This window comes from Lissotriton vulgaris, chromosome 12 (genome assembly GCF_964263255.1).
Source record: "Lissotriton vulgaris chromosome 12, aLisVul1.2, whole genome shotgun sequence".
Taxonomy (NCBI): domain Eukaryota; kingdom Metazoa; phylum Chordata; class Amphibia; order Caudata; family Salamandridae; genus Lissotriton; species Lissotriton vulgaris.
Window position 1 is genome coordinate 531,912,451 of NC_141700.1, and position 23,386 is coordinate 531,935,836.

Here is a 23,386-nt window from a genome sequence, read left to right on the forward strand (position 1 = left end):
GTATGCAAAGGAAGTAAATATTGTTATGGCCAGACATAAATTTTACACTCAACCCCAAAGGAATGAGGAATCAGTAGACCAATTCGTGGCTAGGTTACGTGAACTGTCCATTAAATGTAGTTTCGGAGAGATAAGAGACGAAATGATACGAGACCAGTTGATAGTACAATGTCGCAATAAAAAGATGCAGGAAAAACTGTGGGCTGCAAAAAATCCTACCTTACAAATGGCCATTGATATAGCGAAAGTAGTTGAAGAATCGAATGCATGTATGAGAGAGATGGAAAGGAGAGATAATGGAAAGGAAAATGTACAAGGGAATGGAGTTTCTTGTGTTGAACAAGATGAAGTTGCTGCTGTGAACAGGAAAGGTGTAGATTTGAGTGAGAGAGGTCCGAAGAGATTCAACAATGGGTTTTCAGGTAGTGACAAAAACAGATTTCAAGGAAGGATGTGCAGTAGGTGCGGGAGCACTTTTCATAACTCAGATTTTAGGAGATGCTTTGCTATTGATAAAGTCTGTAGGAAGTGTGGGAGGAAGGGACATTTCTCCAAGATGTGTAGGGGAGGAAATGCAGATAAAGTAGCTGTTGTGGAAAACAGGGAAACAGTGAGAGACATTGTTGGTGTTGAAGGTGCCAACAAAATACTGTGTTTGGGTGAGGATGGTGTGAGCGAAGGTGAGCCGGTAGAAGATATAGGCCCAAAGCTCAATTTCTTATTGATGGAATAGAGATCCAGTTGATGGTCGATCCAGGGTCATTGTGGACTATTATTCCCAAGGACATGTACTTGGAATATTGGAAGGAAGTGCAATTGTTGCCTAGCGATATTAGTCCTTGTGGTTATCAAGGTGAGAGTATAGATGTAATTGGATTTAAGGTATGTGTAATATCATTTAAGGACCGTTCCGCTAAAGGGAAGGTGTATGTAGCTAGATCAGGTCCAGCGATTTTGGGGTGGGGGCAACAGTATGACCTCGGTATAATCATTAATCCCAGGGCAGCACAACAGGTGATGGTTGTGGATAGCATAACCACGGATTCAATTGTGGAAGGGATGAATGGTTTGTTTGATGAGCACATTGGAGAATTGAGAGGTTATGTGCATAAGATTGTACTGCGTGTTGATGCTGTGCCTATGCAGCACAGGGTGAGGAAGGTTCCATTCATTGCACGTGAGGAAGTGAAGAAGATGTTGAAGGAGATGCTGGACCAGGGGGTGATAGAACAGATCGAAACGTCACCCTGGATTTCTCCCGTAGTTATTACAACCAAATCTGACGGAAAATTTCGTTTTTGTGTGGACCTTCGCACCCTGAACCAGAACATTGTAGTAGATAACTTCCCGTTACCAAACATCAACGAGCTAGTCCTGTCACTAAAAGGGGGGAAGTACTTCTCTAAGCTGGATCTCCGCAGCGCTTATCACCAAATAAAGTTACATCAAGACTCCAAAGCATTGACAGCCTTCATAACAACTGAGGGAATTTATCAATTCACACGTATGCCTTTCGGCCTTGCCTCTGCAGCTGGGGTGTTTCAAAGAATGATGGGGGCTGTACTGAAGGGGGTGAACAACGTTGTGTATTTCCAAGACGACGTTCTGATATTTGGAGAGACTATTGAAGAACACAATGTGATTTTAAAAACTGTTTTGGAAAGAATGGAACAAGCTGGATTAACTCTAAAAAAAGAGAAATGTAAATTCGCAGTGGAGGAAGTTGAATACCTCGGATATACCCTATCTGTCAATGGGGTGAAACCCAAGAGAGACTTATTAGACTCTATCAGGAATGCACCAGCTCCAGACGACAAAGATCAGTTGAGGTTGTTTCTCGGCCTCATTGAGTACTATGCTAAGTTCGTGAGAGATTTTGCAGAGAAGACTGAAAAGATTAAGGTGTTGTTGAGGAAAGGATGCAAGTTTGTGTGGGGTGTGGAGCAAGAAGAGTGTTTTAAAAAGATCAAGGTTGAAATTTGTGATGCAGGTATATTAACACCATTTGATACCAACCGTAAGTCAGTCTTGACTGTGGATGCGAGTGCTGTGGGTGTTGGTGCAGTATTGGCTCAAGTACATGAGTCTGGGCTCAAGACTGTAGCTTTTGCTTCAAGGACGCTCACAACGGCTGAGAGGAATTACTCTATAATCGAGCGGGAAGCTTTAGCCGCAGCGTGGGGTTGTGAGTATTACAGGATGTATTTGTGGGGTTTCAAGTTTACGCTGTTGACGGACCACAAACCCTTAGTTAAAATCCTTTCTCCCGGTGGAGCCGGCAAGGGTTCTGCGCGGTTAGCTAGACTCGCTGCTAGGATTCAAGAGTATCTGTACACGGTTGAGTACATCCCAGGTTGGAGGAACTGCCAAGCTGATGGACTCTCTAGACTTCCACTACCTTGGGAGACGGTAGACAAGTTGGGAGTAGAATCACTCAACTCTGAAGGGTCTGTGGCTGCTGTTGATGAGGTAGTAGATATTTGTGCTGGGGCAATTAGCAAGAGCCTGTGGAATACCTCCATAGCTAAGGACGTGGTGTTGAGAGAGGTAAAGGACTTGATCGTGAAGGGTCCAAGGAGAGAGAGTTGCTTATCCCCCGCACTTCGCCCATATTTGAAGGTTCTTGAACAGCTGTCTGTCCTGGACAAAGATGGTTTCTTGATTTTAATGGAAGATAAATTTATTCCTCCACAGGATGTGAGGTTTACTCTTTTTAAGTTAGCCCACGAGGGCCATCTGGGCCAGTCCCTCACCAAGAGGAGAGTTAGGGAGAATTTTTGGTGGCCCGGGATGGACTTAGAGATCTCTCAGTGGGTGGAAAAGTGTACAGACTGCTTGGAGAGCGAGAAGAGGCTTAAAGTCGGTAGTCATGCTGGTTGTGGCTCAATAGTTGACCCAGGGTGTCCATGGCACACCATATGTCTTGATTTCATTGGCCCGTTTTACCAGTTGAGTCAAGATATGAGATTTGGGTTGGTAGTAGTTGATATTTCTTCAAAGTGGTTAGTGGTTAAATTCATGAAGGAGATCACTACGAACAACACTATTACTGTGTTGAGTGACATTTTTAGAGAGGAAAGTTTTCCAACTAGAATTATCACCGATAATGGGACGCAATTGACTTCCCTGGAGATGGCTAATTTCTTGAGAAAGTGCGGCATTGCACATTCAAGGACTTCACTTTACAGCCCCCAGGGGAATGGAATAGTCGAGAGGGCGAACCGGATGGTTAAAGGTGCAATTCAGATGGCAATTTCTTCTAGGACAGATGTGAGAGGATTGGTTAATGACCTGGTTTGGGCCTACAGAACTACTGAAAATGGTGTGACTGGATTGGTTCCTTTTAGTATCATGAGGGGACGTTCAGCTGGTACCAAGCTGGTCGCTGCTTGGATGAAAGAGTTGATAAACGTTGGTCCTGACACCCCTGATGTTGTGAGTGAACCGGATGGAAGTTGTAAAATTGCAGTGAATGATTGGGTGAAAGTCAAACCTGGTCGAGTTGGGGTCGGGTTGACAAAGTTCAGGGGACCATTTAAAGTCAGGTCTGTCCATGAGAGGTTTGTAACTCTATTCAACGGTGAGAGTTGGAACTTGAGGCGTGTGGCACTGTACAAAAAGGCTGAGTGTGGCGGTGACGTTCCTTCTAAGGAAGTTGGTGTTGGTAGAGCTCAGAGGGTGAGAAGACCTCCAAGTTACTTACATGATTTTGTTTGCAAATAAGGTCTCTCTCTCTGTAACGAAGAGCATGTACTTGTATTTTGTTTTTTTTTAGTGCTTCTCCCACACGAAGGGAAGAGGATATGTTGTATTCTCTGCTCTTATGTTTTGCTGTGTCCCTTTAAGTCTGACATTCCATTTTCCTGATGTCATTTTCTACTGTGTTCTGCCTAGTCAGTTAGCTCCCTGCTTTCTGATGGGAACACCAGTTATTCTCTGTAGTGCATAATAAATGCCTTATATTCTTTTATTAGCCTCATTACTTCATTTACATCAAACATCTCATGTCCAGGATGTACAGGGCCACAGTGGGCATGCTGCCGGTCAGAGACGAAGGGATATGAGCAGCCTGGGAGTGGGACTTGAGTAGCCGCCTCACAGATACTCAGTGGCATGCATGTTGCGAGCAACACGTAAAGTTTTGTTTAACCACAAACACAAGATATTACATTTTAGATTTCTATGGGGAGCTTATGTTTCCCCTGCAAAGATTCACTGCATGGACCCATCGCGTGTGCACACCTGCCCCAGATGTAGCGCCCTGGTGGCTGATTTTGCCCATATGGTTTTGACATGTAACAAAGTGGCACAATATTGGACCCAAGTTTTTAATGTGCTGTCAGAAATGACTGGTTTGAACCTCTCCCCGACACCTATGCAAGCATTGTTAGGATATGGGCAAGAGATTGCTAAGCCATACAAGCATTTTAGTGCAATTGCGTTATTGTTAGCCAAAAGAGAGATTGCGGTTCATTGGGAGAGTACATTTCCACCGACATTGAAAGGCTGGATGTTTAGCATGTCATACTGCAACACTACCAGTGAGCTGTATGCTCAGCTGCAACATCCGGTGTCTAGGCCACTTGATATTTGGAAGCCCTACTGGTCATATTTATTGGAACACACATCTGTAAGCTCTCAGACGGAAAAGGGCACCAGCCTACAGAGAGACATGGGTAACTGAGGTACCCCTGGGGGGAAACTAAAGAGGTTGATAAAGAATGTATTCATGACTTGGGCATTTATGTTGTATTACAAAGGATTGCTATTTATAAGTATGGACCAAGGAAAGCTGAATATCTCGAGCATGTGTCTTGAAATGTACGTCTTTTAATTTGTGTAAACTCTAAATAAAGGTTCATAAAAAACGATCTAGTGGCAGAGTGCCACTATCAGTGGCTCTTCCTCTCCTAAAGCAGAGGAGCGATAACCACTGCTTTTCAGCAGAGCAAAGAAGGAAAAATAAAATGATAACAACACAATGTTGTTATCATTCTATTTTTCCATGCTGAAGCAGGTTTTGGGGCAGGGTAAGGCTGTCGTCACAGCCAGCAGATGGAGGATATATGTTCACTTAAATATGCATGACGGTTTAGCTGGCCATCTTGGGCCAGCCAAACAGTTATATGCACTTAGCATGCTCTCCACCGGGCTGTAATGCATAGCCTGGTTGAAGAACATGCATAGGCTCCCAATTCCTCTCTGAGTACTGAACCACTGTGTAATATGTCCGCAGTGAACTACAATCCAGAGCGCCGCAGAACATCCTTCTCAAGCCAATCAGTTTGCATCAGTACTGGACACTCAACTGAAGAGTAACTAGAATTGGCAAGAAATCCACATGATGATATTCTCTAGGCCATCTGTAATCAGTGAAGTAGGAGCATCAGTGAGAACCAAGTATCTTAGGAATCACTGCAACTGGAAAACTATTAGAGCCTGGGGTGACCAATTCTGGTGTCATAACAATTATACACTGTATTTGGTTCTAAGTAAGGATCTATAGCAATTGGAAACTACCTCAGGAGCCATAGCGCTGGAAGTGAAGGGGGCTTGTTGCTCTCTGTTTCTCTGTTTCCCTGCAAAACTGACCCTGGTGGGAGCATAAGCCCAGGGCGTTACATCTTCCTCTTCATAAACTCTACCCACAGTAGCTACCGGGGCCATCGTCCACCCTGGTGGGACTACTAGTCCCAGGGTTCAACGCGAGGACCACCAGCCCCACTCCCGCTGCCACAGGTGTCACGGGTGAGGGGGAGGAGTTTCCATCGCTCTACAAAGAGCACCCTCTCCCATCCCAGAGCGGGACACCCGCGGGTTGCGCCTAGGCCAAGCCCGGGCCAAGGGTGCGCCCGTCCTTGCCCGTCATTGCTAGGAAGAAGTAGGGCAGGGCCACCCCCTTTCATTCAACCCCTGGACTGGGCAGCGCACAGTTTACGAACCAACAAGGTATCATGTTACGTGACATAGTTCCCAACTGGGTCTACCTTCACCGAAGCAGGGCCATACCAAGAATCTAAGATTGTAACTTTTGCTCAGGGCTCTGGAACTTAGCAGGAAAAGCTGACCCTAATCGAACACTCATCCCTGGACTTGGTCACTGTGGGTAGAAACAGGCTAGAGGCCTATTGTATTGTTCTTCGGTGACACATTAATTTAATTGGGGTTATAAAATGGGCAAAAGGAAATTGATGGATGGAGTGGGGGCAAGCAATGGCCCGAATGGGGGGGGCAGGGAAAGGTAAAAAAGCAAAAAGGTCACACAAACGCGCCACCAACAACTGTGTAATGGATAGGATAGACACCCTCATTTATGAGTGTGAAGAAATCCTTGATACAGAATTAGTAACACCTACTTCTAACATCCAACCATCACCTCAAAGTGCCAGCACATCACATACACCAACCAATCCCACAATGTTTCGTAAGCACTCCAGGAAGGGAGCTCCGACACACAGTAATAGGACACCATTGGAAATCACTGAATTACATACGACAGAACCTTTTTACTCATGTCACACTCCCCCAAGACCTAACCCCTCCAATTATAATTAGTGAAAGTCAACTTGGCCCTTCTGTTCCCTGCACAAATAGGTTTTCAATCTTGGCAGATGTTCCTGACGCCTCAGCAGCTCAGTTTACGCCTCTGTTGCCCCAAACTCAAATTGAGAGTAGGAAGAGGCGATTCCATCATCGCAAGACCTCCACCAGCTTGTTAGTTCTCTCGGGTCGGATATTGGAGTCAAGAGAGATAACATTGAGGAGATTATTACCACGGTCAAACTCCTAACCCTGAGGAATGCACCACACAAGTACAAGCAGCCCTTATGTCCATTGATCGAACAGAGGCCAGAGGCCCAGCGAACCTCCCCCTCCACTGAGGAAGAAAGGACCAAATAGGCGACAGACCCCTTGCGCCCTCCCAGAAAATGCTAAAACAAGTATTACCAACTTCCATCACAGGACAGACCGATACCCAAAAACCTTATCCCCAGATTCCAGTTTCTTTACAAACCCCAGCACACCATACCACCCAACTAAGTGCGCCAACAGCTATGTGTCCTATGATGGCAAACCCACAAAAGAGGAACTTCCCACCGTTCACGCCCTCTCCACAGGCAAAAACTGTTTTTAAGGTTAATGTTCCTAAAATAGATGCTATGGGTGGTTATGAAAACAAAGACTCACTAATAAACAAGTCGATACACTGGATTCATCATGCCAGGGGTTGCCGTTCACTCATTCAAGAGGACATTGTCAGGTTTAGGAGATGCACATCACGCACACAACCATTGGACTGCATTGAGCTTACTCTGACTAATGCAGACTTGGCAGAAAATCTTCTCTGACTTGAGTTGCACACTTGCTCCCCTGATCTTTCATCAGTACAGTTTAGGCGATTTCCATCTGCACCACCTCCCGAAAGACCAACTGACAAGCACTCGTCAGGGACCTCAAGAGGCTCGTCTCCACTGAAATCTATTGATTGACCACAAAATGAGACACGGTTAGTGCAGTCGGCACAAGTTACCACCTTAGTTGTCGACCACAGCTCTGCAAACGACCAAACCTCCTATTTTCATTTTGAACCATTGCAAGCTAGTCTGGATTTTTCTGTCCAAACCCCCAATCAAACAGTCACTGTTAGGGCTCAGGTGGCTACTTCTTCTGCAGCACCTGATTTTTTTGTTTCTTTTTCTGTGTCATCAGCCCCAGCCCATATTCCCATTACATACACAACTTTAAACCTAGCCCTCCCCCACCAGCTAAAAACCATTTCTTGGAATGTTGCTGGCCTTAGTAGCAAATTACTATTACCCCATTGGAAAGATTTAGTAGAGGGCTACAACATCTGCACTTTCCAGGAAACTGTAGAATCTTTGAACATCAAAGTTTGAGTCCAGATATCTTGAGGCTTACAATTAAGGGCCCAAGGGGGGCGTATCGATGGATCTATTTAACGTTTATATAAGGGGGACAGCAGGTGGCAAACTCTCACCCATCATTACCTTACTCGAACAAGGTGTGTCTAGCTGTTTACCCCTTTCTAGAGTTGTGGTCGTTGGAGACTTTAATAGCACTTTGAGCCTCTTAGCACACAAGACATATTAGGGATAGAGGAAGATGACAGAAAACAGGGTGTTCCCCCGCTAACTATACCCCCGGTAAAAAGATGATCACAGATTGCTATTCAACTAAATGCACTCACCATGGAATATGATTTGAGAGCAGCGAATGGCAGGACCAAACCAGATGCCCAGGGGGCTTACACCTATAATAGCTTAAGCTGTCTGTCACGTATTAACTATACCCTACTAGACGTTAGGCTTTGGGGGTATGTTCCCGACATGGTGGTGGGGAGCACAACTGATAGCGATCATAACCCTCTCTGTCTTTCTATGAAATCCCCATGGGCACCTTCTTGCTTGCCATTGAATACCCATATGTATTCTGTGACCAAAGAGGTGATCCCCTCAAACTCTAGGAGAGACCTAAAATGGCACAAGGTTGCTCTACAAGTTGCAAAGTTAGAGGCCATTAGGCAAGTACTGTATAAAAACACAACTGAGTTATGGGAAGGATTATAGTAGGCCCCACTAATGCTCTCATTATCCATACACGTACAATTGAACAGATAAGCGCTAATTTCCAAGAACCCAATAGGCCTATTAAGCCTGCTGCACAACCGTGGTGTGGGCAATCATGGTATACCAAGGACTGCAGACTGAAGAGGAAGGCCTTGATAGAAGTAATTCGAGCTAAGAATGGCCCTGCTATTAAGACCACAAGGAAAGATTATAGAGTGGCCCTGCACCATGCAAATATAGATTGGGACGAAACCCGCTGGCAAGATTGAAAAGATGCTAGTCTAGCAAGGGACACCAACCTCTTTTGGACGCTCGTTAGACGGGTAAACAAGGGGGAAATAGACCAGATCTCCAACCATATCCCATCCCAGGCTTGGTACGACAATTTTGGGGAACTCTACTCTGGGTCCAATGATGTAAGTGTGGATGGGCAATGTGACCATCGCCTGACCTATCTCAATCCCCTGACCTATCTTCGGGGTGGCGACAGTGACCCATTCACTCTGAATGAAGTTGAGTCTGCTATAAGCAGGATAGTCCCCGCAAAAGCCCCGGGATCAGATGGCCTCCCTGGTGACTTATTCCTGGCAGATGGCAAAAAATGGGCTGAGTATGTCCTCCTTCTTATCAATTACATCTCTAATGGATGTACGTTTCCAAAGTCCTGGAAGGGTGCGAAGGTAGTCACAATTTTTAAGAAGGGAGCAAGAGTAGACCCTGCCAACTATAGGCCAATTAGCTTGATTGATGCATTGAAGAAGATAGTTGGCAGGGTCATATTGCAGAGAATCCAACTGTGGGCTGAAGAGGAGGACATCCTCTCTCAATATCAGGCGGGATTCCGGGTCAATACGGGAATGGTGGACCAGGTCTTCAGGCTCCTCTTGATCTAGTGGAAAGTGGTAGTGATTGGCAAGGGCAGTCTTTATCTCACATTTATCAATTTAATGACAGGGCTTTGGGATGGCACCCATCCTGTTCTCCTTATACATGAACGGGGTGGTCAGCTTTTTGCAAGAAATACCAGCTGATGCCCCAGCCCTGGCGGGTAACAAGGTACCAACTCTTCTATTTGTGGACAACACATTGCTGATCTCCAAGACCCCCGCTGGCCTGCAAAAACTACGTAATAGATTCCAACTCTTTTGCAACACTCGGAGATGGTCATAAACACATTTAAGACAACATTTATGACATTCTATCCCCACCAATTGTTCCGAAGTAACATCACCCAAGATGGGACACACCAAGAGAGAGTCGCCACCTTTGATTATCTTGGGATACGGCTCTCCGAAAAAATAAAGTGGAGATCCCATCTTGGCAAAATGCTTCTGAACCATAAGTGCTCTGCAGGGGCTCTGAGCAAAGAACACCACCAATCATTCAGTAGACCTGTTTCCCCAGCACTCGCTGTATATGGTGCAAAGGCAGTTAGCTCAGCTCTTTACAGAGCCGAGCTTTGGGGCTTCAATAATCTAGAAGAGATCAGCAGGTCTGAACACAAGTTTTTTAGGGATCTGATCATGCTACCGCAGGGTGTCCCTCTAATTCCCTTGACACAAGACATGGACAGACGCCATTTCAAAGACATAGCAAAACTTCGCCCTTTGCTTTTTTGGGCTCGCCTTGGGGGTACCCCCGAATTCACTAATTATGCAAAAGCATTTGCAGAAGTATTGAGTTTAGATACCAACAAGGGGGTCTAATGAATTTTCAATGTTAAGGCACTAATGACAACTCTTGGTTAAGGAATCCTGGGACACTCAAAATTCCCTGTGCAGGGCAGAACTCAAACGTACCTATTGAGACTGGATAGATGCCAGAGATCTCATTAATCCAAGTATGGGAAGGCTTACTGAGGAATTCTTCCAGCATAAACAATCTAGAGGCCTTGAACCATACTTGGATATAATTCAGATCCCAAGAGACAGGGCACTATACACCCAATTCAGATTCGGCTCACTTCCAGTTCATGAATTTACCGCGAAGTGGCACCCCCCACATCAGAACACGGAAGAATGCCCTTCTTGTGGGGCTCTGAAAGAGAGCGTTGACCATCTTATGTTTGCTTGCCCAGGGTATGCAAAAGCTAGGTCTAGGTGGCTTGAGCCAATCTGTAAACAACTAGGTACTTTCGATCATCGAGTTGCTTTATGTATATTAAAATCTGATCCAAGAACCCTCTTTGTTTCCGTAGTCGCCAAGTTCCTAGGCTGTGCCTGGAAAATCAGGCACAGAGCTATACGAAGGGCAACCTGATCTTGATCCAGAACCCTTACGACCATGCACAGCTGAGCCAAAGTCGAGGACCAATGTAATCTGAATTGTCATACATTGTCCCCTATATGGAATATCAAATACCCCTATTTTTAATAATGTTTTTATTGTTCTTATCCTATTAACTAAAATGAAATGTTCAATCTAAGATAGAACAGTTGAATATCTTGATTGCTTTTAAATTATGTCTTGCTATATTTTATTCATTTTAATAGATTGTATTTTCTCCTGTTTTACTAATGGATTGTCTGATACTTTTATGATACTTGCTATCGAAATAAAGCTCTTTGACTTGGCTTGACATAGCATACATAGTTCTCAGGAGCACAAAATGCATCTGCAACTGTTTTTTTACACCACACCCCACACCCACCTATGGGCACTTTGGTATTAGAGAAGTTGTTATAGTAGTCATGTATTTTTTTATTTTAAAGTATCCTTCTTTGAAATTTATTTTTTCATTTATTAAGGTGTATGTTTTATATGAAAGCACCCAGATGCCAATGTTGTTAAATTTTAATTGCTCTGCACTGTGATAATTCAGCATGCTCTAATATATTCACGCTATATTTTAGTCTGGCCCGAATTGTTTTTCTACGTGTTAAGTAATGAACAATGTTTCATAGAAATTGATATCTTTATTTCAAAGTTATTATTTTTAAACAAAAGTAACGCTTTATAGAATATAATTAGGGGAATTTTAGATAGTTTTCATTAGTAATTGTTGATGGGGAATTTCCCTCCATGGATTCGGGACTAAGGGTCATCCGGTAACTGTCAACACCTTCTCTTGCTGAAGGCTACAGAGAAGGTACATTGAGTGCTCCATGCAGCTCAGCTTATTTGCTGTACTCAAGCATATAGCCACTGGAACACCGAGACTGGCACAGCAGCTGCTCTTTCCTTATTGTACACTGCTTCTATTGTTCAGAAAGGTAAGTGGGTGTGAAGCATCTAAGCAACTTGAGTAGGTCTCTTTTTGTGACAGGCTTGGCTCAGTCAGCTAAGGGATGGGAATGTTGGAGGAAGCAGTGAAAGCCTTCAATACTTCCACAATGTTACAACATTTTCTATTGTTCTGCTTGCTGACAAATATAATTGCTTCTATTATGTTTGTTTTAATAATAATTACTCTTCCTATTGTGTGCACAAGGATATGATTGTGATGGTGATAAATCCTGAAAATATAATCATTGCTTTCTGGTGTTCTTGAGTCCCTATTCATGATAAGAGAAAGTTGGAGTTCCACAAATCTTCTTGTGTAGTTTCAAGGAACTGATCCCTACAAAATATGGACCGCATGCATGTAATGCTCTTTGGTTTGGGGAGGTTAAGTCCACCAGGTTCTCTGTCTCCTGTTGGTGCATTGACTAAGTCCTTGGTGTCTGGGAGTTTAGAGAAAATGTATCATGCTCCATGTACTGAAGCGAAATCCAGAAAATTCATTAAGTGGGCCATAGATGCTTCAGGTCCCTTAGTAATATGAATTGAGGCAGTGCAGAATGTGTATCAGTATGATCAGATTAAGGTGTTCACTCATTTGCATAACGTCATAGCCCTGTGCAAATAACAGAATGCCTTTTGCCTTGTGCCTCTACCATTTTGCAGATGAGGGTATCCCAGGAACCCTCTAGGCAGTCTTCTACCGGTGAGTGTAGTCACACACTGAATCGGCTTGCGGGGAAATTCCTTCTCCCTTTTAAAAATGAGTCTGAGCATCTTTCCAGCAAAAGAAAGAGACGCAGTTTAAAACCAAGGCTCCATCTTTAATTGATGCGCTGTTATCAGCGCAGAGATAAGCTGTCAAAGAATACACCCGGACTCGGTATACTACATTTTTTCCCGTAATTGAGCATTCGGTCCCTGTCTGTGCTTGTTCCTTCCGGTTGAGGGAGGCACACGGGGCAAACCTGGTCAGTTCTCTGGATATTTAATGCAGCGCATGATCTGATCCCTGAAATAGAGTTTGCAAAACATGTAAAAATAAGATATATACCTAGCTTCAATTCAGTCACCATAAGTGCCCTCACTGATATTTGAATCTTTGAATGTGTTTATTTCTTAGCCTAAACTTGAGATTGTTTTTTTCTAAGTTCTGAATTTGAATAAACATTGTCATCATTTAATATTTTAAGGTTTGTGACTAAAATGATGGAAAACCAAATCTCTCTTATCAAACGGTGAACTATATATCACCGTTGTCATCACCATATGCCTTGACCTTTTCCGTAGAGTTCTTCAACCATCCCATGTAAGTGATAGAGGACTTCACTCACTCAATTGCTTTTTGCAAAATAGCATGATCCTTTCAGGCAAAACCTTCACAGACAATATATTTGTGTCAAATCACAACAAAAGAGCGTGTGTGACATGCCTGTGGGATGCATATCAAGTGCTAAATAAATAAAATAGAAAACTAAACACGATTTTTATTTTCGGGTTCTTATGGTGTATGGGGCAATCATTTCATGTAGGGTCAGGCTCTCACATACCATTTTTTAGAGTGTATGTCATAAACTTTGCCCCTTGCAGTCAGTTGCTGAAGGGTGGAATTCTGTCTGGATTTTGATGGTGTAACTTGCTTCTACATTAAACCTGTTATTCTGTTCAACCTGGAACATGGATCCTTACTGGAGAAAACACACGGTTAACATATGCCTTGGAAAGTCACTTGCATTAATATCCTCCTCTATCTTAGATCGTGTTGCTGCACAAGTAAACATCACTGTCAATGGACCCTGCGACATCATTTTGAATTGCACTGAAAAGGATGGAAACAATGTGAGCTTTGAGTGGAGAAAAGGACAAGTGAAAACAAGTGTGGAACCCATCCTTAGAGTCAACTTGACGGGAAGTGATAGCAACCTGGAAGCTTGCTGCGAAGTCCAAAACCCTGTTAGCACCTCAGAACAGTGCATCATTCCCTGGGATCCAACTACTCAAGGTGAATATTCACGGAAAATGTCATTTGCAGTCCGTTAACTGCCTCCTTGTGCTTTTTTCGTGTATTCTCATATTTTTCTCTGCAGTTTAAGCTGCTTATGGATTGGAATGTTTAGGCAGATCTTCATAAGACAGCATCCAGAAGGAAGAACGTCATGACAGAAAGTATTCTCTTTTTGGAAGGGGTATAGCCCAGGTGTTGGACCTAGTGTTACCAAGTCACATAGGGTAGCCTGGCCTAAGGTAAGACAGTCAGTTCCCAGAAGCACAAGTGTAAAGTTTGCGCCCCACCCAGCAGTAACTCAATGCACTTCCACACAAAAAGGACACTACACCAATTCTAGAAAAATACGGTTTGCTTTATAAAATCATCTTTAGCAATTTTGTTTTACTTCTAGTACAACCTCATTATAATCAAGTACAAATCACTGTTGTCACCTTCTGGGCTAAACCCAATTTTCACTAAGCAGCCTTAATACTTTTCAACATTTTATCAGGGCACATATTCTGGGTCAAATCCTACAACCAGAACTCTAGATACATTTACTACAGCTTCAATACAGTGACACAGACTTATTTTACCCCTCAGTGTGACAAGTTTATATTTTACTCACTAGACTCCAAGGCTATTGGCAAGTAGAGATTTACAGGTTCACAGGGATAGTTCACTAACAGGCCCCTAGAATCAGGGCTCACACAGCTGGCTATCTGGATAAAAACAGGTAATTAAAGTTACATTTATTAGATGACCATTTATGTTTTTCTTTAAGCACAAGGTAACATTTGTCTCTCACAGAATCTTACTCAGACTCTAGAAGCTTCGTTTACAAGGGGACACCCTTTTCATTTATTTCCCTGGTATTTCCAATAAAGCCCTAAGACCTTGACTTTCAGGTCCAGTATATAAATTCAGTCAGATACCCCTCCGTTTTCTAGGCGCGTTGTCTTGCAGTGTTAGGGAAGTTCTGGGCCACGCGCCTCAGTAATGCTGCCCCTGGCGCCATTAACTAGTGAGGTCCTCCCACCCAGACACTCGGTTCTGGATTAACTTCCCCGGTGAGGCAGACTCCCACGCTACCACTCTTGGGCCGAAGCAGATCCCTTTTACTCTGGGAGCTCCGCTCCTCCCTCCCGATCTTACCGGGTCTTTGCTAAGCCTATTCCGGCCTCTTTGCTGAGTAACACCGGTTCTTCTCCGCGGAGGTTCCGGACCATGTGCTGCCGGCTCTCACACAGCTGACTGGGCCGGGGCTGTGACGACTCTCTCTCGGCGTGTCTCGCGTCTTCGGGACACGCCCCAGGCCTTGGCCGTCAGAGGCGGAGGAGGAGGAGGCTTCCCGGCTGGTCCTGGGCGTCTTCCCGCCCCCTTCTTCTGGGTTCCGGCGCTGCCGCTCTGCCGCAGAGTTGAACTCCAAACCCGCCGCTTGGCTGGTCTGCGCCAGGCGCTCCTTTCAGTTCTCCTCACCAGAAACCCCTTCCGTTGGGCAGACGACCGGCAACAGGCAGTCCCGTCTCTGGTCCCGTCAAGGTAGGATTACTGCACTTTGCTGTTGCCAGACAGCGGGGACCCTGGGGATACGTGACAATGGCTAAGTCCTGCACTTGTCAGCGGCAGTCCAGGCGGGTCTTTCCAGATGGAGAAAGGCGGACGTTTTCCCTGAGTGCCTTATTCACTACCCTCTCGGGGGGGGGGGGGTTCCCCCGCTCCTCAGCTGGTGACTTGGCATGGTTCGAGAGCTGGTGATAATCAGTGCTGAGAGGGCTCCGTCAGTAGGCGGGGGATACGTCAACCGGGTAGGGTAGCTCTCCCTGGACACTCTTTCTCCACACCTAAACTGGCCGCCCTGGGGCCGGCCTTTTATAGGCTGGTTCTGGCTACCAGAACCCTCCAGAAGGTTCTAGTACCTTCTTAATGTAACCCTATGGTCCCTGATCTAGAGGTGACAGTTATGACAGTTATCGGCGACCATTTTGTGGGTTTCACAAATCTAGTCAGAAGTGGCACCTAGGCCTCAGAGAAAAGGACTACGAGGGTCAAAGAGCACCTAACCCCTTGTTAACACCGCAAAAAATTCAGTGGACATAAATATTAAGGGATATGAGGGGCAGAAAGGGGACAAAAATAAATAATAAATAGGAGGGACAACCCAAAGGGCAGACAGGTCTAACACGCGTCCCCCCAGCTGAAAGTGGGGAGAGCTACCCAACCCCTTGGGAGTCCTCATCACTAAGGCGGAAATACCTAGAGAGACCGTCTGCATTGGCGTGGTCCACTCCAGGCCGATGTTCCACCCGGAACTCCATTCCCTGTAGGGAGATGGACCATCTCAACAACTTGGGATTTTCCCCCTTCATTTGCATCAGCCAACGAAGGGGTCGGTGGTCAGTCTGAACCAGGAAGTGCGAGCCAAACAGGTATGGCCGCAACTTCTTCAGAGCCCACACCACCGCAAAAGCTTCCCTCTCAATTGCACTCCACTTCTGTTCCCGGGGAAGCAGTCTCCTGGATAGGAAAACTACAGGCTGATCCAGACCCTCTTCATTGAGTTGCGATAGCACTGCCCCAATGCCATGTTCTGATGCATCTGTCTGGACAATGAACTCCTTGGAGAAGTCTGGGGCCCTCAGGACCGGTGCCGCACACATTGCCTGCTTCAATTTTTCAAAGGCCTGCTGACAAGCCTCTGTCCAAACTACCCGTCGAGGTTGTTTCTTTGAGGTAAGCTCTGTGAGGGGCGCTACAATAGTGCCATACCCCTTCACAAAGCGACGGTAGTAACCTGTGAGGCCCAGGAAAGCTCGGACCTCAGTCTGGGTCTTGGGGGGTTCCCAGGCCATGATTGCCTCGATCTTTGCCTGGAGGGGCTGCACTGTTCCCCTACCCACCAAGTGGCCTAGGTACACAACCGACCCCTGCCCAATCTGACATTTGCTGGCCTTGATTGTCAAGCCAGCTTGTTTCAGGGCCTGGAGAACTGCTTGCAAATGTTGCAAATGGTCCTCCCAACTGCTGCTGAAGACAGCAATGTCATCCAGGTAAGCAGCGGAGAAACCCTCTATTCCGGAGAGGACCTGATTCACCAGCCGCTGAAAAGTGGCAGGGGCGTTCTTGAGCCCAAAGGGCATCACACAGAATTGGAAGTGTCCCTCAGGCGTGGAGAAGGCTGACCTTTCCTTTGCTCCATCTGTCAGGGAGATCTGCCAGTACCCTGAAGTGAGGTCAAAGGTACTCAAGTATTGGGCAGCTCCCAGCCGGTCAATTAATTCATCCGCCCTAGGGATCGGATGAGCATCAGTTTTGGTAACTGAGTTCAGTCCCCGGTAATCCACACAGAACCTCAGTTCTGGAGTGGTGCCTGGTGGAGCTGCTTTTGGCACTAGAACCACCGGACTGGACCAGGGGCTACTGGAAGGTTCAATAACTCCTAGCCCCAGCATCTTGGTAACCTCACCATGGATGCTGGCCTTCACCTTGTCTGACAGCCGGTAGGTCTTTGACTTCACTGGTGGGCTGTCTCCTGTGTCCACATCATAGGTAGACAGGTGGGTCCTTCCCGGGACAAGGGAGAAGAACGTAGAGTACTGCTCCAGTATCTGGCGGCAGTCCTCCCGCTGTTCAGGAGTTAGGGATGGGGAGAGAATTACTCCCTCCACCGACCCATCCTTTTCCTGAGACGCAAACAAGTCTGGGAGAGGTTCGCTTTCCGCTTCCTCTCCTCCATCAGTCACCATCATTAAGATGACCTCGGGCCTCTCATGGTGGGGTTTGAGGCGATTAGCCTGTAGCACCCGTAGGGGCTGTCGAGGAGTCGTAAGGTCCACCAGTTATGCGGCCTTACCCTTCTTCTCTAACACCTCAAAGGGGCCTGTCCAGCGATCCTGGAGGGCACTTAGCTCTCCAGGCTCCATCACCCACTCTTTCTGGCCAGGCTCCAACTCCACCGGGTGAGCGTTGTGGTCATACCACTCCTTCATTACAGCTTGACTGGCCTCCAAGTTGTCAGAGGCTTGCTTCCACAACTTAGCCATTTGGCTCCTGAAGGCCAGCATGTAGCTCACCACATCCTGGGGGGGCTTCCTGGGAGACTTTTCCCATCCATCCTTCACCAAGCTGAGAGGTCCGCGTACAGGGTGCCCATACAGAAGCTCAAAGGGGCTGAAGCCCACTCCCTTCTGTGGCACTTCCCTGTAGGAGAATAGCAAACAGGGTAGGAGGACGTCCCATTTCCTCCGCAGGCTTTCAGGCAGACTTCGGATCATGCCCTTCAAGGTCTTGTTGAACCTTTCTACCAGTCCATTTGACTGGGGGTGATAGGGAGTGGTGAACGGATAGGTCACTCCACACTCCTTCCACATTGCCCGCATATATGCTGACATGAAGTTGGTCCCCCTGTCGGACACAACTTCTTTGGGGAAACCCACTCGGGTAAAGATCCCCATCAGGGCCCTAGCCACAACAGGTGCAGTGACAGTCCTCAGAGGAATTGCCTCTGGGTACCGCGTGGCGTGATCCACCAGAACCAGGATAAACCTGTGACCAGCTGTTATTGGTGGATCCAATGGCCCCACAATGTCGATGCCCACCCTTTCAAAGGGGGTGCTAACGACGGGCAGTGGTTCCAGGGGAGCTTTCAGCTTCACCCCTGTTTTCCCACTGGCTTGACAGGATACACATGTCCGACAGTAGGTGTCAGACGCCACTTTCATCTGAGGCCAGTAAAAGTGGGGGACAAGCCGGGCAAAGGTCTTGTCCTGACCTAAGTGTCCTGCCAATGGTATTTCATGAGCCAATTCTAACAGAAAGGCTCGGTATCGTTGTGGGACTACCAAGGCCCTTGATGAACCGGGTAAAGGTACCTTGGGTTCACTGTAGAGGAGTCCGTCCTCCCAGTAAATGTGGTAGTGTCCCGCAACGTTCCCTGCTGCCTGGGCTTCGGCCTGTCGCCTCAGTCCCTCAAGGGTTGGGCACTCCTTCTGGCCCTTACAGAACTCCTCCCTGGTAGGCCCTCCCTCCACATGCCACTCAGCAGGGATGGGTAGGTCCTCCAGGGAGACTACTTCCCCCTCCACGGACTCCTGGCTCACCACCGCAGGTGGCCGATCTGTCACAAGGGGCGTGGAAGCCTAAGCAGGCTTCTCCTGTCTTTGGGTATGTCCCTTTTTGGCAGTGGGCTGGGCCATTGTTCCAGGCTCCAAACCAGGCGAACTCCCTCTCCGGGCAGTCGCAGACCTTGTGCTTACACAGGCCCAGTCAGGTGTACCCAGCATCTCTGAATGCGTCCGGTATCCCACCTCTCGCCAAGCATTGTGCTCCATGTCATTCCCCAGCAGACAATCGACTGGCACGGCAGGGCTTACGGCAACTCGAAGTGAACCTGCAACCCCTTCCCACTCAAAGGGAACCTCGGCCACAGGGTAGTGGCCCATTCTGCTGTCAGCCATCGCGGCAGGGTGGAGTACATTGGGAATCACCTGCTCTGGAGACACCAGTTGACTCCTTACCATAGTCATACTGGCTCCTGTATCTCTCAGAGCCTCCCCTCTCTGGCCATTGATGGTGATCCATTGCCCACACTTGGTAGTATTTGGGGGCACCTGGATCTTAGGAACCATCTCCCGATCTCCCAGGGACACTAAGGTGACACCCGCCCACTCACCCCCCTTATCTAAGGGCAACTCCTCCCCGAGCGCTACACTAGCTACTCCCGGGGCTTTTCCTTCGGTGGGAGGGGGTGGTCTCTTTGGGCATTTGACATCTCCCTTATAATGTCCAATACCACCACACTCGAAGCAGTGGACAACCCTTGGCTGCTGGCTTTGGCCAGGATGAGGGTTTCTGGGCGGGTTAGCCTTAGGGGTGAAACCTGTTCCCTTTCCCTGGAAACTGTTTTGGGGACCTTTAGAGAACTCCCGCTTTTTATCTCCCCCCTCCTTCTTCTGAGGGGTGCCCTGTCCGGCCCTTTGGGAATCCCCTCCAGTCCCCTTTGAGGACACCTGGGTACTTGCCCAGATGTCTGCCTCCTCTGCAAGCTTCCGGGGGTTGGTCAGCTTACTGTCCACCAGGTGTTGACGCAGCTCGGGAAAACATTTCTCGAGTAGGTGCTCTTTGAGAAAAAGGTCATATAACCCCTCATAGTCCTTCACCTCGCTGCCCTGTACCCAGCCCTCCAATGCCTTCCTCGCATTGTCCAGGAAATCCACCCAGTTTTGGGTGCTTAACTTGTGGCTCCGCCTGAACTTTTGGCGATACTTTTCCGGGGTTAGCCCAAACTTTTTGATTAACGCTACCTTCATGGTGGGGTAGTGGGTCTGCTCCTCCTATTCCAGGGCTAACAAGGTGTCCCGACCAGTAGGAGGCATATACTTGTATAACCCACCCCTCCAGTGTTTCTCCTGGATCCCATGGGCTCTTAAGGAGACCTCATAGGCAGCCAGCCACTTGGCTATGTCATCCCCTTGGCTGCAGCTGGCAACTATGTCTTTGGGCAGATAGGGTCTGGGCTCCCTGGTTGGTACTCTGGTTTCGCTGCCACCATTCGGAGAAGTGGAGGGTCCTAATTGTAGGGCCTTGAGTTCTAGCTCTCTTAATTTAAGCTCATGAGCCATCCTCTGTTCCTCCCTCTCCTGTTTTAATCTGGCTAACTCCCACTTCAGTTGCCTTTTTTCCCTCCTGTCTGTTAGTTCAGCTTCGGTCAAGCTTCCTCCGGAGACACTACTGCCCCTCCTTGAGTAGGTCATCGGTCCTGGAAGTAGGTTTCCCATCTCAGGATGGAAAAATCCCTCTACCCCTATGACTGTGTCCCGGTCTGTCCCCTCTTCCTCCTCCTTCCCTTCTCCATGTGCTGCCACCCAAGCCCTTAAACTGGTCTGGAGTTCCCCCTTCTTGGCACCACACTTAAAGAACACTCCCATCTTTTGACAAAAGTCCTTAAGCTGGGCTACAGAATAAGTGTCCAGTTATTCCAAGGCAAATTCCATTTTGCTAAAGAGCTATGTAGGGACAAGCACACAAAAAGAATAGATTCACGAGGGGCAATCTGAAGCTACCTCCACCCACCACCAGAATGAATTTAGAAAAAGCAAAAGTAAAAATTGGGAAGTCCGCCAGGAGAAAATTCCTGGTGTAGGTCAGTGGATTACACTTAGTTACTGCCGAGTAGTCGCAACCACAATTCTCATCCCACCGCTGCCACCAAACATGTTGGACCTAGTGTTACCAAGTCACATAGGGTAGCCTGGCCTAAGGTAAGACAGTCAGTTCCCAGAAGCACAAGTGTAAAGTTTGCTCCCCACCCAGCAGTAACTCAATGCACTTCCACACAAAAAGGACACTACACCAATTCTAGAAAAATACGGTTTGCTTTATAAAATCATCTTTAGCAATTTTGTTTTACTTCTAGCACAACCTCATTATAATCAAGTACAAATCACTGTTGTCACCTTCTGGGCTAAACCCAATTTTCACTAAGCAGCCTTAATACTTTTCAACATTTTATCAGGGCACATATTCTGGGTCAAATCCTACAACCAGAACTCTAGATACATTTACTACAGCTTCAATACAGTGAAACAGACTTATTTTACCCCTCAGTGTGACAAGTTTATATTTTACTCACTAGACTCCAAGGCTATTGGCAAGTAGAGATTTACAGGTTCACAGGGATAGTTCACTAACAGGCCTCTAGAATCAGGGCTCACGCAGCTGGCTATCTGGATAAAAACAGGTAATTAAAGTTACATTTATTAAATGACCATTTATGTTGTTCTTTAAGTACAAGGTAACATTTGTCTCTCACAGAATCTTACTCAGGCTCTAGAAGCTTCGTTTTCAAGGGGACACCTTTTTCATTTATTTCCCTGGTATTTCCAATAAAGCCCTAAGACCTTGACTTTCAGGTCCAGTACATAAATTCAGTCAGATACCCCTCCGTTTTCTAGGCGCGTTGTCTTGCAGTGTTAGGGAAGATCTGGGCCACGCGCCTCAGTAAGGCTGCCCCTGGCGCCGTTAACTAGTGAGGTCCTCCCACCCAGACACTCGGTTCTGGATTAACTTCCCCGGTGAGGCAGACTCCCACGCTACCACTCTTGGGCCGAAGCAGATCCCTTTTACTCTGGGAGCTCCGCTCCTCCCTCCCGAACTTACCGGGTCTTCGCTAAGCCTGTTCCGGCCTCTTTGCTGAGTAACACCGGTTCTGCTCCGCGGAGGTTCCGGACCATGTGCTGCCGGCTCTCACACAGCTGACTGGACCGGGGCTGTGACGACTCTCTCTCGGCGTGTCTCGCGTCTTCGGGACACGCCCCACGCCTTGGCCGTCAGAGGCGGAGGAGGAGGAGGCTTCCCGGCTGGTCCTGGGCGTCTTCCCGCCCCCTTCTTCTGGGTTCCGGCGCTGCCGCTCTGCCGCAGAGTTGAACTCCAAACCCGCCGCTTGGCTGGTCTGCGCCAGGCGCTCCTTTCAGCAGGGCCGGCTCTAGGCTCATGGTGGCCCTGTGCAGGGAGCGTAGGTGGGGGCCCCGGAAGAGGGGGTCCGGACGGGGCGGAGCTCAGGAAGGTGTTTTAATAATACGAGCACAAGAACAAACGTTACGTTCGTAGGCAAAGGCAATGGTGGCACTTGTGCAAGTATCAAAGCAAACAAAATGCCATTACCACGCAGTCCCCAGCCTAGGGCCGGCCCTGCTTACCTTGCTGCCAACACCAATGGTTAATCTTTTATGTCCAAGAGGGACAATTCATGAGGTGAAAGTAATTTTAACAATAAATGAGCCAAACAAGCCAGGATCCACAAAGACAAATCCAACATCTGTAGATATGAAGTTTGTGCTGCCAACATAGTCAGATCCAAGAACGAAAGTAAGACCTGCCTAGTGAGCACCAATTCTATCCTGCCTGAAGTTGCCTTCTTTTAATGTTCAACAATGAAACTGAGTTACCACTACCCAGTGACACTAGCAGTAATACCTGTGGCCTAACAGGAGTATCCCCTGGGTTTTACTGACCCAAGGTCAGTACAGCTTCCACAGCATGTCTCTGCCCATGCTCAGATTAATGCACCAACCCCAGGTTGCACCACTGTCCACCCAAAAAAGAAATCTAAACAAAAGGGCCCGCAATTAGGCCATTCCAAATTCAGAAAACTAAAGTGGAGATAAGAGGCTTGATAATACGCCCTTGAGAATTCCAATAGAAGCCCATGTTCTGCTGTGAACATGGGCTTCTATTGGAATTCTCAAGGGCGTATTATCAAGCCCATCATTGCCGATTTAGGGACAGTTTTCTGCCGCTAAAGCGGCGATAATTTTAACTCAGTTTCTAGATGATATGCCCCTCAGTGCGTGAGGTCGTTTTTTCCAGCCATTAAATCACAAGGAACCCCATATTCCATGTGGATTTGCCACATACATTTACCACCTGCTGTAAGTAGGTTGAACATTTATAGGGGGACCTGTGCATAGGGTAAGGGGTACGAAAGGGTGTGGGTGTTTGGGGGGGGTGATGCATTGTATGATTTTTCTGGTTAAAAAAAAGTGGGTCAAGATCTTTCTTACCTCACTCGTGAGTGACTCACTCCAAACTCCAA

General features: G+C 47.1%; 1 protein-coding gene across 2 annotated transcripts in view; it reads left to right on the forward strand.

Annotated features, from left to right (window-relative positions):
* The window catches only part of LOC147677677 (SLAM family member 5-like), a 537,398-nt gene that overhangs the window by 349,290 nt on the left and 164,722 nt on the right, over positions 1-23,386 (forward strand). For both annotated transcript variants that reach the window (XM_086946484.1, XM_086946483.1), the window contains one exon: positions 13,564-13,809. In XM_086946484.1, the coding sequence (XP_086802610.1) occupies positions 13,564-13,809 (246 nt within the window). The remainder of the gene's footprint in view (positions 1-13,563; positions 13,810-23,386) is intronic.